This window comes from Carlito syrichta, unplaced genomic scaffold, assembly GCF_000164805.1.
Source record: "Carlito syrichta isolate Samal-C Ts95f unplaced genomic scaffold, Tarsius_syrichta-2.0.1 Scaffold205434, whole genome shotgun sequence".
Taxonomy (NCBI): Eukaryota; Metazoa; Chordata; class Mammalia; order Primates; family Tarsiidae; genus Carlito; species Carlito syrichta.
This window is the reverse complement of record NW_007149530.1, coordinates 289,204-302,503: the sequence shown is the minus strand read 5'-3', so window position 1 is coordinate 302,503 and position 13,300 is coordinate 289,204. Positions and strand designations below refer to the sequence as shown.

At 56.6% G+C, this 13,300-nt stretch overlaps 1 protein-coding gene across 1 annotated transcript in view; it reads right to left on the bottom strand.

Moving 5' to 3' along the window:
* Positions 1-8: 8 nt before the first annotated feature.
* The window catches only part of GNAO1 (G protein subunit alpha o1), a 161,255-nt gene continuing 147,963 nt past the window's right edge, over positions 9-13,300 (bottom strand). The window contains exons 4-7 of the mRNA XM_008051602.2: positions 8,537-8,665; positions 6,532-6,661; positions 2,500-2,653; positions 9-360 (exon numbers count right to left, since the gene is read on the bottom strand). Of these exons, the coding sequence (XP_008049793.1) occupies positions 173-360; positions 2,500-2,653; positions 6,532-6,661; positions 8,537-8,665 (601 nt within the window). The 3' untranslated portion in view covers positions 9-172. The remainder of the gene's footprint in view (positions 361-2,499; positions 2,654-6,531; positions 6,662-8,536; positions 8,666-13,300) is intronic.

Genomic DNA, 13,300 nt, shown 5'->3' with positions numbered 1-13,300 from the left:
ATGTCAGAGGGGGGTGGGGCTGGTGGAGGATGCTCCTTCCTGACCCCTTGGAGTCAGCCTCTGGGGTCCTCGTCCTCAAGTGCAAGGAGTGGTCTGAGAGTGGTGGAGCTCTGATTTGGGGTGGGGGACAGCAGGCTGGGAAGGGCGCGGGTGCCGGGTGGGGCAGCCGGGCTCAGTAGAGTCCACAGCCCCGCAGGTTTTTGGCGATGATGACGTCCGTCACGGCATCAAAGACAAACTGGATGTTGTTGGTGTCTGTGGCACAGGTGACGTGGGTATAGATCTCCTTGTGAGCTGACTTGTTCTTGCTCTCGTACTGGGCCTGGATATAAGCCACGGCTTCTGTGAAGGCGCTGGGGCCTGCGGGAGCAAACAGGCAGGGAATGGGTGAGGTGTGGACGGCCAGCCTGGCCCCATCCAGCCACAGGCCTCTCAGAGACGGCCATGATGGGAAAAACCTGAGGAGGGTGGGGAAACCTGAGGACTCAGCCAAGTCAACAGTGGGCCATGAGTCCAGTCAGTGGCTCAAATCCAGTGCAAAAATCATGAAAGAAACAAATGAAATGTCAGGTCTCCTAGTGGATTTCTGGTATAAAGGTGAGGGCTATTTCACAAAAATTCTGTTTTCCTTTTATACATGCGCCTCCTGACTCCTGCTGCAAGCTTTGTATCTTGCCATGGGTCATGTGCAAAGAGGTTTGAGCACACTGGGCTTGTGCAGGTGGCCCTGGCTGATGCAAGCCTGCAGGCAGGCCCTTGTGAGCCTGTGAGCCTGCAGAGTGGGCCGCGATGTTGACTCCTCTGGCTACTGCTGGGCCAAGTGGGATGAATAGTCTGTGAGCAGCCCCCCTTCTGACATTCCCTCTTGGGGATTAAGAACTGCCTGGTTTGCCCCCTTGCTGCCTTCCACAGGGGGCATCAAACTGATCTGGTTCCCAGGTGGGCTCAGGAAAAGGGGAGACCAGGAGAGAAGCTGCTGGCCAGGGAAGGAGTGGAACAGGACTTGGGCTTTGCACCAAAGCCCCACAGCCTTCAGGAATCTGAGCCCGGCACAGAGGGGGCAGCAGGGAGGGGAGCCAGTTTTTGGAGCCACAGTGCTCAGTCGGAGTGGGCTGCTGTGTAGAAAGCCTAGGACTGGCATTCCCGGAGGAGGGGTACCAAGCATCTGTGACACATGAGTATGGGCCATCAGGCCTGGTCTCTGCTAAATCTGGGCTGGAACTGAGGGGGTGTCCCTGGGACTACAGCTGACGTCTCAGACTCCCTTGGTTAGTGGTCCCCCTTTCCCACCTGGCCTTGGGGACTGACCCACCCTGCCTGCTTCTACTGCCCCTCAGGGTGGGATCCACAGGCCACCAACGATGCCTGGAGATGGCAAGTGCGAAGGAGGCTGTGCCCCATCCACCTCTGACTGGACAGTCTGGGGTCCTGGCCTATGGGGTAGTCAGCCTGATCTTGGAGGGGGAAGGGCAGTCGGTAGGGAGAGCTGTACTTCTTGCCTGGCCTTAGCTCACTCTTAGGGAAGTAAGTGCAGCCTGGGCCTTCCCTGGCGGCTGTAGGCCCACCCTGTTGGGACTCTCTCCACTCTGTGCTCTCCAAGCCTGAGGGTAGGTCAGGCTGAGGATGCCCTACTTTTCCTCCCACTCACCTCTCTGGTCAGGGCCTGGCCAGCTGGAGCGAGCTGATGGGCACTTCAGCTATTCTGGGGCCCTGCTACCACTCTGCCACCACCTGACCAGGGCTGCCACCCTGTAGCTCCTCAGAGGCCCAGGCCAGGTGAACCCACTATAACACTGACAGAGCTGGCCTCTTGTCCTTGGTACCCTCCACAGGGAAGCCAGGGCTCTGCTGCTTGCAAAGCTCTGTCATTTGAGTCTTGCGGCAGGCCCATATGGGAGGTGTCACTAGGATGCTTGTGAGTTACGGTGATCACCCTGATAGCAAGAGTGAAGTCGCAGTGAGCACCTATTATGTACCAGGCACCATGCCGCTCTGCATGCTCGTAGCTCATTTCATTCCCCACAGCAACTCGGTGAGGGAGGGTAGGGGCATCACAGCATCACACCCATCTCACAGACGTGGAGACTGAGGCCCAGAGAGGTCACATGGCCTGCCTGGGTTGCGGGTGAGTGGTAGAGCTGGGGCGCGAACCTGGGACTGCCTGACTTCAAGCTGCTGCTCATCTCCCCTCATCTCCTCTGCGGTCTCACTTTACACAGAGTCTCTGTTTACAGATGGCAGAGCCCAGGCTCCTGGAGGCGGCCAAGACCACATGGCCGGTCAGTGGCAGAGCCAGGGCTCCAGCTGCTGTTCCTGAAGGGAAGACCAGCCAGCCTCCCCAACCCCCTCGCACAGCACACTCCAGGGGAGGGGTGGGGCCTGTGTTGTGCTGGATTCTCTGTGGTGGAGTCTGGGGAGTCTGCAGAGCACAGTAAGGGTGGACTGAGCTTTGGCAAAGGGGCTGCCTCGGGAATCCTGCTGTCCTGGAGGGGTCTCTACCTGTGTATTCAGGAAAGCAGATGGTGAGTGGGGACTTCTTGATCTTCTCTTCAAATATGTCCTTCTTGTTAAGAAACAGGATGATGGACGTGTCTGTGAACCATTTGTTGTTGCAGATGCTGTCGAAAAGCTTCAGGGATTCGTGCATGCGATTCTGCAACAGAGTGGAGGGGCGAGTGAGGGGGGCAGCGCCCAGGCCCTGACCCACCACAGCCCACGACACAGCGGAACAAGCAAAGGGAAGGTTGATCAGGGTGGCTGGATGCACCACCAGGACAGAGATGGGAGGGTCCACAGGACAAAGGGGACATGGTCCCTGCTTCATTCCACACACAGGCAGGGCAGGGTGGAGCAGGCTTGGAAGGGGTGGGGGGATGCTGCCCCCCTCCAGAGAGAGCTGGCCCAGGTGGGGGCAGTGAGGTCACCGGAGAGGCTCCAGCTCATGGAGAGGACATGCACCATGCACGTGGAGGGCAGGGGCCGCGACCACCACCGAACATGTCTACACAGACCGCGGGTCATGCAGATTTCTCTACTGGGGTCTCATTCGGTTTCAACAGCGGGGTTGGGAGGGTGCACGCATTCAGTTGGGAAACATTAACCGAGGACTAAGAGATCCTCGAATTAATCCTGAGTTGGAAGCAGACACCAGGGGGATAGCATCTTGGGGGTGATCTTGCTGTGGCCTTGGTGTGGTTGGTGGCCTGGTTGGTTGGCTGGGACATGGCTGGGGCAGGGGAGGCTCTGAGTGAACTGGTTGTTGGGGCTGGTTTCTCAGTAGAGGGGCCAGAAGAACCCCAAGATGAAACACAGCAAAACAGATTAAGAGAGGAAAATAAAAACCCAGCAGCAAATATGAGAGAAAGAGAGAGGAAAAAATGAAAATGGGTTCAACCAGTCTCGGGGTCAGGATGTCCAGGCCAGTCCACATGGAGGCCCCTGTGCAGGCTCACAGGGACCAGGGCTGTCCTGGCCTGTGGACCACATGGCTGAAGATGAAGGCCAGGGTGGCGTGTGGGGCCGGACCAGGTGGGCGGCACAGCAAAGTCACCCAGCGGGGCCTGATAACCTGCTGCTTTCAACTCTTAGCTGATGGGCTCGATTGGAGGGAGGTGCTTCATACCTTCCGGGCTTGGAGGGTCTCACAATCTGCTCATGGTTTTGGCCTTGGTTTGGCAAGACAAGGCCCTGCAGGCGGTGGTGGCGGCAGTGGTGGTGGAGAAGTTGTGGCAGCCTGAGGCTGATTGGGTGGTGCCGACAGCAGGTAGGCCAGCACCAGCCCTCAGGGTCCCCGGGTGCGGCAGACAGGATGGCTCGATGGCAGGCGGCGGCCACTAGCCCCAAGGCCCTCCTGGCCTCCAGGATCTGCCTCCAAACACCTTTGTCTTGGGCAGCCCCAGTGCTTACCCCAGCCCAGGGAGGGATGCGAAGGGCTGACCAGAGAGGAGGACTGAGGACCAAGGCCTGAGCCCTGGGGATCTCACTCTGGCCTCTTTGGGGCAGAATGCCCATATCCTACAACCTGACTTCTAGCCTCAGCATCTGGACACCGGAGCAGCAGCTGCCATTCACTGAGTGCCAGTCCCGCATGCAGGCACGCTTCTAGCACTTAGCCCAGCAGTTCTCACACTGCTGGCGAGGCCAGTCTACGTCATCACCATTTACAGGGGAGGAGGTGGAGGCCCGGGCAGGGTGGATGATGGCCCGTGGTTGCACAGCTGGCAGGGGCAGCACCAGACCCTGGACCAGATCTGTCTGGTCCCAGACAGCCCACCTCTGCACGAGCCCCTGGGCACATGGCGACTGCTTTGCTCTACAGCAGTGGTGGTATTCCTGCTACCACCATGGCAAGGAGCTGCCTTTGTGGCTGCTGCCGATTGCAAAGCCAATCCCCGCTCCCTGCAGGGGTTGCTGCTCTTCCTTGGGCTGTGAAGGTGGCCAGTTTTGAGAAGGGTAGGACCCCAGAAAGAACCTTTTGGTGACCTTGGCCCCATATGCTTTGGCTTCTCCAAGGTCCTCTGCTCCAGCCCTTGTGAAGAAAGGTGGGGGAAATGGAAGAAGAGGGGGTTGAGGGAGGCAGAGGAGACTGGAGGGAAAATGCTCCAAGACATGGGCACTGCTTGGCAGCAAGAGCCTGCCAGTCTGGACAGACAGAACAGACTGAAAGGTTGCCCAGTACGAGGCCTGGCAACAGGCTCAGCCCCACACTCCCTGAAGCCCCATGGACCATGGTGTTTGGTGCCGGAGGCTGCCAGTCCCACCCAGATGTCCCTGTGCTTCTATCCTGAAGAGGCCAGTGACAGTCTAGCCCCAGGGGCCTGGGACTTGGCTTTAAGCTGTCTGTGGGCCTGGCAGGATGGGTCTAGGGGCAAGGCAGATTCCAGGGTGCAGGGCCTTCCCACCCTCCAGCTCCTCTGAAACCCATGGTGGACGCAGCGTCGCTCTCACAGGTGCTACACAGAGAAACAAGAACCAAGCAGAGCTCAGGCCCCAGGGGTTGGAGCAGGGACTCCAAACGCACAGTGCCCACCACAGTGGGAGGGCAATGGGAGGTGTGCCGGGTGTGCTGGGCAGTTGCTGTGCAGGACCCACGGCCAGGAGGCTTTGGGTGGTCACTGAGTCTGGGTCCAAGCATGGCCCTGGGTACACAACCACCCCTACCCCACCCTCAGGGTCAGGACTAAGCCGGCGACTCTGAGACACCACTGCCTACCAAGGCCACTGAGAATGACGGCTTGACAGAGGAAGAGCAAGGCGGGTGAGCCAGTGCGCTGCGGGTCCAGATCCCACCCTGCCCTCACCTACCTAAAGCCCCATCACGCTGTGCAAGCCCTTCAGAGTGGCGGCTCCTCCCCCCTACAGCACTGTACTCGACGCCCATAACACAGCTCGTCCCATCTCATTGCAGCTTTATGGGACCAGTGGGGCCAGGCCTGGTGAGGACACTAAGACCCAGAGACAAGACAGGCCTTGTTCAAGGCCCAGTACCACCACAAGCTCCACCTCAACCCTCAATGCCAACCCAAGAGGCTAGGATGAAAGGTCTGTGTGTGTTCAGCAGAAGAAGATGCCAGGCAGTGACCCCACAGCCTATAGGCCCCATTTCCAGGAGTGTTGGGGCTTGTCTCCAGGGACACTGTGGGCCATGCTTACACAGGCCCCCAGCCTGGTGGGCTGCAGTCCAGATGGGGACTGTCCCGTGGACCTGCAGGCTCAGGACAATCACCAGCAACCATACAGTCCCCAGCTCGGCGCAGCCATCCCAGAAACGGCTCCAGAGTGCTGCACGTGGCTCATCCATTCCACTGCCAGCAGCCCCCCACAGGCAGGCACTATTATTATCCCCTTTTACGGAAAATAGTAACTGAGACAGAAAGGGTGCTGCCTACATTCGGCAGCAAACCAGTGAGTAGCAGAGCCAGGACGAGGCCCAGGGGAGTGTCCCCCTCTGAAGACAGTCTGGCAGTTCTCAGAGGCCAAAGCTAGTGGCCAGAGGCTACATATGACGACGCACAGATGGAAGATAGGAGCCTGGCCTGGCATCCGTCAAAGAAGAAGCCCCGAGCCATGACCGCCTCTCACCAGCAAGCCTATCACCACTGCCCTTCCTGGCCCACCAGCCCCACACATGATGGCGGCATCGGAGCCCCATTCCCCAGGGATGACTGTCAAGGCCAAGGCTGCTCTTTCTGTTGCATGTACGTTCTTGCTTGGCTGCCTCCTGTTTTTATTGTTGTTGTTGTTTAAAAGATTTGCTTCATTTTGTTCGGGCCTGATGCCTCTTTGACTCTGCTGATTTTACTGAAGAGGCACTTATTGTCCAGGACCCAAATTCTGCTTAGCTATCTGTGATCAGCTTGCACACAGGCTCTGTGCTGGATGGCCCATGGCTCCTTTGCCAAACTGGCACCACAGGGCATTTGCCTTGGCCACACAGAGTGGAAGAGCACACCAGCAAGGCCCAGCCACGGCAGCTAACCAGACCCTGGAGCCTCTGTGCTGCCCCCTGCCCAGTGGGCCTGGGCCACTCACCGTGGTTTCGTCTTCGTGGAGCACCTGGTCATAGCCACTGAGAGCGACACAGAAAATTATGGCCGTGACGTCCTCGAAGCAATGGATCCACTTCTTGCGTTCAGATCGCTGGCCCCCGACGTCAAACAGCCTGTGGGAGTCAGGGAAGCTGGTGGGTGCAGGGTCTAGGCAGTGGGGGTGGGCATGGCGTGCAGAGCCTCATAGGGAACCCTTGCTCTGGCTGCTGGCATGGACAGCCAGACTGCTGCCATCCCAGGGTGCAGGCAGCTGTTACTGCCCCGGGAGTCTGTCTCAGATTGGGCTGTGCTCACATGCAGTGACTCAAAGACCTGCCCTTGCATTTCACCAAGACAAGGCACCTGAGTACCTCAGACAGGACCTCCTCTTATGGCACATTCACATCTTGTTCATTCCTGAGGCTGCGTGCTGGGTGGACTCCAAACCAGTCCAGGAGGGAGGGAGAGAGCAACTGTCACCTGTTCCATGGATGGCAGAAATGAGCCACCTAAGCTCGTGGTGAGAGTCCAGCTATGGAGGAACCAGGGTCTGACCCAGGCCTGTGCTGCAGAAAAAGCTGGTGCCCTCACCTCCGCCCTGTACTGCCCCTCCCCAGCAGTTTGTAACCTGGCTTCTTCCCTCTCAGACTCCATCCCCCAGGGAGGGACTGGAGGCAGGTGGGACTTTCGTCCTGGTCAGTTTCCCACCCCAATCACCTGAGCAAGGCACCTTATGCAAAGCTGCCAGAGGGGGTGGGTGCTGATCCTGTGTGGACAGGATCCCTGGTCCCTCCAGACAGAAGAGGGCAACTTCAGGCAGAGATCAGAGTGGGCTGGAGCAAGGAAAGGGTCTGCTTCTCATCCTATCACTGCCTCCCGTGGATCCTGTCTCTCCATCTGAAATGCAGGGCATTGGCCGATGTCCTTTATGGCCCTCCAGAATGCTCACACTCAGACTCAGCCTGCTGGGCAGGGCCAAGCTGAGGTCCCACCCTATACTCCCGATGGGAGCAAGAGAGACTGAGGAGCCTGGGACGGTACAGGAGGCACCTTAGGGGTCACCCGGCCATCGCTGCACTGCCCAAGTCAGTGGAGGCGTAGAGGTTCCTGGGCCCAGTGTGGCTCCCAGAGTCTTGTAGAAAGGCTGTCCACTGGGCCTAGGAGCCTGGATATAGAGCCTCAGCTCCTCAGTCTATACAGGAGCGAGCAGAGGCTGGGGATGTGGAAGGCAAGGAATATGAGAATCTAGCCCTTCCAGACAGGGCAGTGGCCCAGAGAATAGGGCCTTATACCTATTCACTGGCCTGAGGTCCCTGCCCTCCCTTCCCTCCTGACCTCTCTTTCCACTCCACCCAATACCCAAAAGCCATACCTGGAAGGCAGGGGCTCCTAGATCTTCATGCATGGAGGTTACCCCAGGTGGGGACACAAACTCCCCACTGGGTCCAAAAACTGGCCTTGCATCTCAGGCCCTCTGTTCTGAGGCTCCAGAGCCCCTAAGTTCTAGCTCTGTGCTTGGGGAAGCCTTGCTCCTCTCAGGCCTCAGTTTCCCCACAGGTCCTGAGAGAGGGCAGGTTGGCTGCTCTCAGCTCCTTCCAGTTTCGAGATTACCTGGGTCCTCAGGGTCTCACAGATACTACTTGGCCTTGCCCAGCCTCACTCCCACAAGGAGGCCTTTGAGGGACCACCTGGGTGATCCACCTCCTCCACTTCAGAAGTCACCTCAGGGGCAGGCTGTTCCTCCTTTGTCCCTCAAATCCTTTCTGTTCCTTATAGCCCCATATAAGGATCCTTCTTCCAGGAAGCCTCCCTGCTTCCCCCAGTCCTTTAACTTGGCAAAAACAAATACAGAGATAGGTTCCTTCTGGTATCTAGCTGCTTGCCCCACCCCGAAAACTTCGTGGGACAGGGCGATGTCTGGGTGTTCCAGATGAGATGCAGCTGAGGGCCTGGGCATCTCCCATCTTCCAGTCACCCTTGCCAGGTCCTGGGCATCTCCTGGGCCTCACCTGAAGTGGAGGTTCTTGAATGTGAAGTGGGTTTCTACGATGCCGGTGGTTTTGACCCTGGTTCGGAGGATGTCCTGCTCGGTGGGCTGGTAGTCGGCAGCCCCAATCCGATCCAGGCTGTCCAGGTAGCTGAGGACAACAACACACAGGGCCATGGACCAAGCATCTGGGCACAGCTCGGGGCTTGCTAGGTCACCCACTCTCAGAACCCAGTCTTGGCCAGGGTCCCTTGCAGGAGACTGTGGAAATGACGACATTACTCCATCCAGACCAGTGGCAGGTGGGAACGACTGAGGAAGGAGATCTTAGGGTCCTGGCCTCACATCCTCCAAGAGCCTCTAGTTCAGTCCCAAGGAGGCTGTGCACACAGTGCCAGGCACACTCAGACATGACCAAGCTTTTAATTGAGACTACCATGTTTATGATACTGTTTTGTCAATTCTTTTTGAATTTTAAAAATCGTAATGGCTAATGGGTAGGTTCTATTCTTTACATGTGTAATTCTTTTTCACCCTTAATTTCCCCGAGTTAAATGTACTTTTTATAAATTAGAAAACTGGGACACAGCAAAAGGAAGTATCTTGGACCTTGGCGTCACTTGCTGTGGGGACAGACCACACCTTTGCATGTCACCTGCCCAGGCCTCAGGCCAGACACTCAGAGGATGCTGCCTGCAAGGGCTTGGGGGATTTTCATGGGTTAGGTTTGGACCCAAAGCCAGGGTAGGATCTGGGAAACCAGGAAGGGGGAGCTGGGTCAGGCCTCAAGGTAGCATGGCAAACCTAGGGTGCTGGGGTGGACAGCATGCAGCTCACAAGGAAGAAGTGATGAGTGTCTGAGCCATGGACTGATGGTGGGGTGGGGGTAGGGGGCTGTTTCCAGCTGCATTTGCTCCAGGACCTGCTGGAGGCCAGCTTCACCACTGTATGCAAGAAGGGCATGCTGACCAGCTCATGGACATCCACAGGGCTGGGGAGGGCAGATACCTTCACCAACTAGGGTGTTCACTGATAAGCTAAGAACCCAGGCCTGCCTCAGATCCTTCAGAGAAAGTTCACTAAAAAAAAAAAAAAAACAAACCCCAAACAGAAGGGCAGATTCCAAAGCTAAGGGAGGAAAACTTGAATCACACTATTAGAAAATGGACTTGCTGGGATTTGAGCCCAGGTCTGACTGACTCCAGAGTCTGTGCTCTTAAACAGGACTCCAGGCCGCCTCTACCGAGCCTGACTGTGCCCCGTGGAAGGGCACGTGAGGGTAGCTGGGGTCAGGGAGCCAAGGCTGCAGAGCAGACCTGTACACTCTGGCCACCTCACAGGCTCCTGGTGGGGCTAGTGGGTGTTTGGGCAGGCTCTGGTCTCAGCCTAGAGGAGCCCCGCCCAGCCCCTCTGCACCTACCCTTCTCTGCCCCATGACCTCTGCTTACAAGCTGTGTCCTCTGCTGTCGTCTGCAGCTGAACACCAGTCTGGGAGCCTCTGACCTCTCCCTTCTGTCTCAGCTGGGACCAACTTCCTTCAGACAACTAGCCTCTCTCTAGGCTGGCCCATGCAAGGAGATGGCTGCGGGTAGGTGGGGTGAGGGGTGGGGAGAACTGTTTAACTTGATTCAGTCGGCAAAGTTTACCATGCCCCCACGGTTTATCTGACCTACTCACTGTTCCGGGTGCTGGGAATGGATGACGAACACGGCCAACATGGCTCCCACCTTCCTAGAGCCTGCGATCTAGTGTGTGTCCATGCGCACGTGCATGCGTGACAGTAAACAGCTAAGTAAGATATGAAGTATGTCAGGAGGTCGTGTCAAAGGAGAGAACTGGCTGACTGGGGAAGGCATTTTGGATGGTGGAGACTGAGGCGGCTGAGAAAGCGAGCCTAGTGGCCCAGCAGAGACCCTAGCAGGTGCAGATGCCCAGCCTGGAGCGGAGGAGGAGCCTGGGTGCAGGAGCCAGGAGGGCTTCACTCCAGGAGTGGTGGCAGCAGGGGACGGGTGAGGCTGGGGTGGTACCAGAGGTAAGAGACGTGGAGGCAGGCCCACGTCTCCGAGATCATTGTCAGAACTTGGGCTGTTACTCTGAGAGAAACGGGAGCCCTGGAAGGTTCTGGCCAGAAAAGTGTTGACACCCTGGCTCTGCTGCTGTGGTGAGGGCAGATCATGGTGGGGCAGCAGGTCCATGGGGCTGGGAGGTGATGGTGGTCGCACTGAACAGCCAGCGTAGCCATGGAAAGGTGAGAAGTGGTCAGGATGCTGGATGCATCTGCAAAGGGAGCCAGTCTGCTGGGGCTTGGGTGTGATGTAAGAGGTAGAGCAGAGTTAATGGCGATGTCATGTGGCAAAATGAGGTGCAGTTAGTAGGAGGGAGGGTGCAGCGGAGCAGGCTCTGGGCGAGGGTGGGAACCAGGTGTTCCACTGGCACATGTCAACTTGAGATGTGTTTCACTGCCCCACGGACACTGAGTTGGCAGCACTCGAAGTCGGGGTGAGGCATGAGCTGACAAAATGAAGTTGAGAATTGTTGGGTGCACAAGGTGTTTACAACCAGACTGGAGAAGACCCCCAGGCACCATGCTGTGACAGGAAGAGGGTCCAGGACAGAGGGGATGGGCAGGAAACAGCAAGGGTGTCTAAGAAGGGTGGCTGGAGAAAAGACCCCAGAGGAGGCTTCAGAGAAGAGGTGAAGCCCGGGAGCCAGGTGCTAGGAGCCATGAGGAGGGGGTCACAGAGGTGGAGACTGAACACTCAACGGTCAGACACTGAGCTGAGCAGCCGCGGGTAACCTGGATACAGGCCATCCTGGCAGGTGAAGGAGCAAGAACCCAATGGGAGTCAGAGAGGAGGCGAGGGGAGGAAATGTTGACAGCAAGGTAGACAGTCGGGGAACTGGATTTGAGGAACCCAAAGCTAACCAGGTCACAGAGCCACACTTCACAGCCCCTGGTTGGATGTGCCTGAGATTCTGGGCTTCTGGGGTGTGTCAAGGAGTGATCATCTGGAGATGAGAGCCAGCCATGTTCACAGAGGCCCAGTACATGAGAGGTCAAGAGCCTGGAGATACCCAGCCTTGACCCTCCCACCCCCTGGTCCCTCCCCTATAAAGGGCTGGGCTAGGAGGTTCTTGGCAGCTGGGGCTTTAGTGTATGTATGGCACTCCCAGAATCACACACTGTGATGGCCCTATGGCTTCCCTCTCCCTTCTGTCACTTCAAGTCTACTTTTGTCTGCTTTATGTACTGGGCCCAAGGTTTTGTCAGATGAGACCTAACCACTGAAACAAGACTGAGGCAGAAAACACACAGGTCCTTTCGCCCCCATTGTCGATGCATCTCTATCTTTCCCACCATGGAACCCTCTCCCAGAGGTGAGACACAGAAGACCTAACCACGGATAAAAGAAGAAAATGGCAACATTATACACTTTGCTAGTGGAAAATCTGAAAGGAAGCAGAAATGGGGGGGGGATGAATTTCCTCATCTTACTTGGTGGGGAGTTGACAAACACTGACTCAAGTTTCTTATTTAAAGTTGTAAAGGTGAGCACCAGAAGAACTAAAAATAATCCTGTAAAAATAATCCTAGCAAAAAACTGGAAGTGGAGGTGGAAGGAAGGACGTCGAGCTGCGTTCCCAGATTTTATGGTAGGGGGCAGCAAATACTATTTTAAGTTAGAGGACCAAGTTTTCCTGGATGTTGCTAGGACAAATGAGTAGAAATGAGTAAAAGTGGGAGAGGTCAGAGCTGGGAGAGGGAGAAGGTTGCTTCTCATTGTTTAACATTCTTTTGTGGCAATGGATTCATGTTATCATTAGTGAAATGAGTATCAATTTAAGTGGAGAGCACAGTTTGGTAAGCCACCAGAAGACAGACATGGGCCAGCTGGTCCTGAGGGTCCCTGAGCATCCTACTGATGGTGGGGGAAGAGGCCCGGACTCCAGGGCAGGGGCAGGGAGCTGGGGAAGGAGGGAGGGCCTTCTCCTGGGCTCAGTGGTTCTGAAAGGACCCTGAAAGGCACTCTCTCCTGCCTGACTCGGGCTGGGGAAGAGGCCTGGCTCTGGCTCTGTTATTGAGAACGCACAGAGAACTGCAGACACAGAGCCTCTGGTCTCAAAGCCTTGCCCACCAAGGTGTCCCTGGGGGCTCAACAGTCCTGAGGGCCCAGGTCGCCATCACCTGGAACTCACGGGATTTGGGCATTTGCCCTTGGACGGTCTAGGTGTGTAGAAATGGGAAGACACTCCTGCCCTTCCTCAAGTCCTTAGCTGTAAGCTGCCACCACAGCCAATGGAAATGTCCACTAGTGAATGCTGTTTGGTAGCCTTAGCCTCTGTTATTGTCAGCATTGTGTAGGGTCAGGGTTTCTTAACCTCAGCACTATTGACGTTTTGGGCCAGATCATTCTTTGTTGTGGAGACTTCCCTGTGCATTGTAGGACGTTTTGCAGCAGATCTGGTCATGAGATGCCAGGAGCACCACCCTAGTCATGACAATAAAAAATATCTCCAGACATTGCTGAATGTTCCCTGGAGCAAAATGGCCCAGCCCCAGCTGGAAGCCCTGGTGAGGGTTCAGCCTTGGCTAAAACACGTCAAGTCAGAGCTCCCTGTGTCCTCAGCCAGTGGGTAAAGCCCAGGGGCTCCTTGCTGAAAGCTTCCACTGAATGCGTGGGTATCAGATTGTAAAAGCAGGTGCATTTCCTAAAAGCCAAGGTGCAATCCCAGTATCTCCACAAGAGAAGAAACATCCCTGACCAACACTGACTATGCTAGGCTC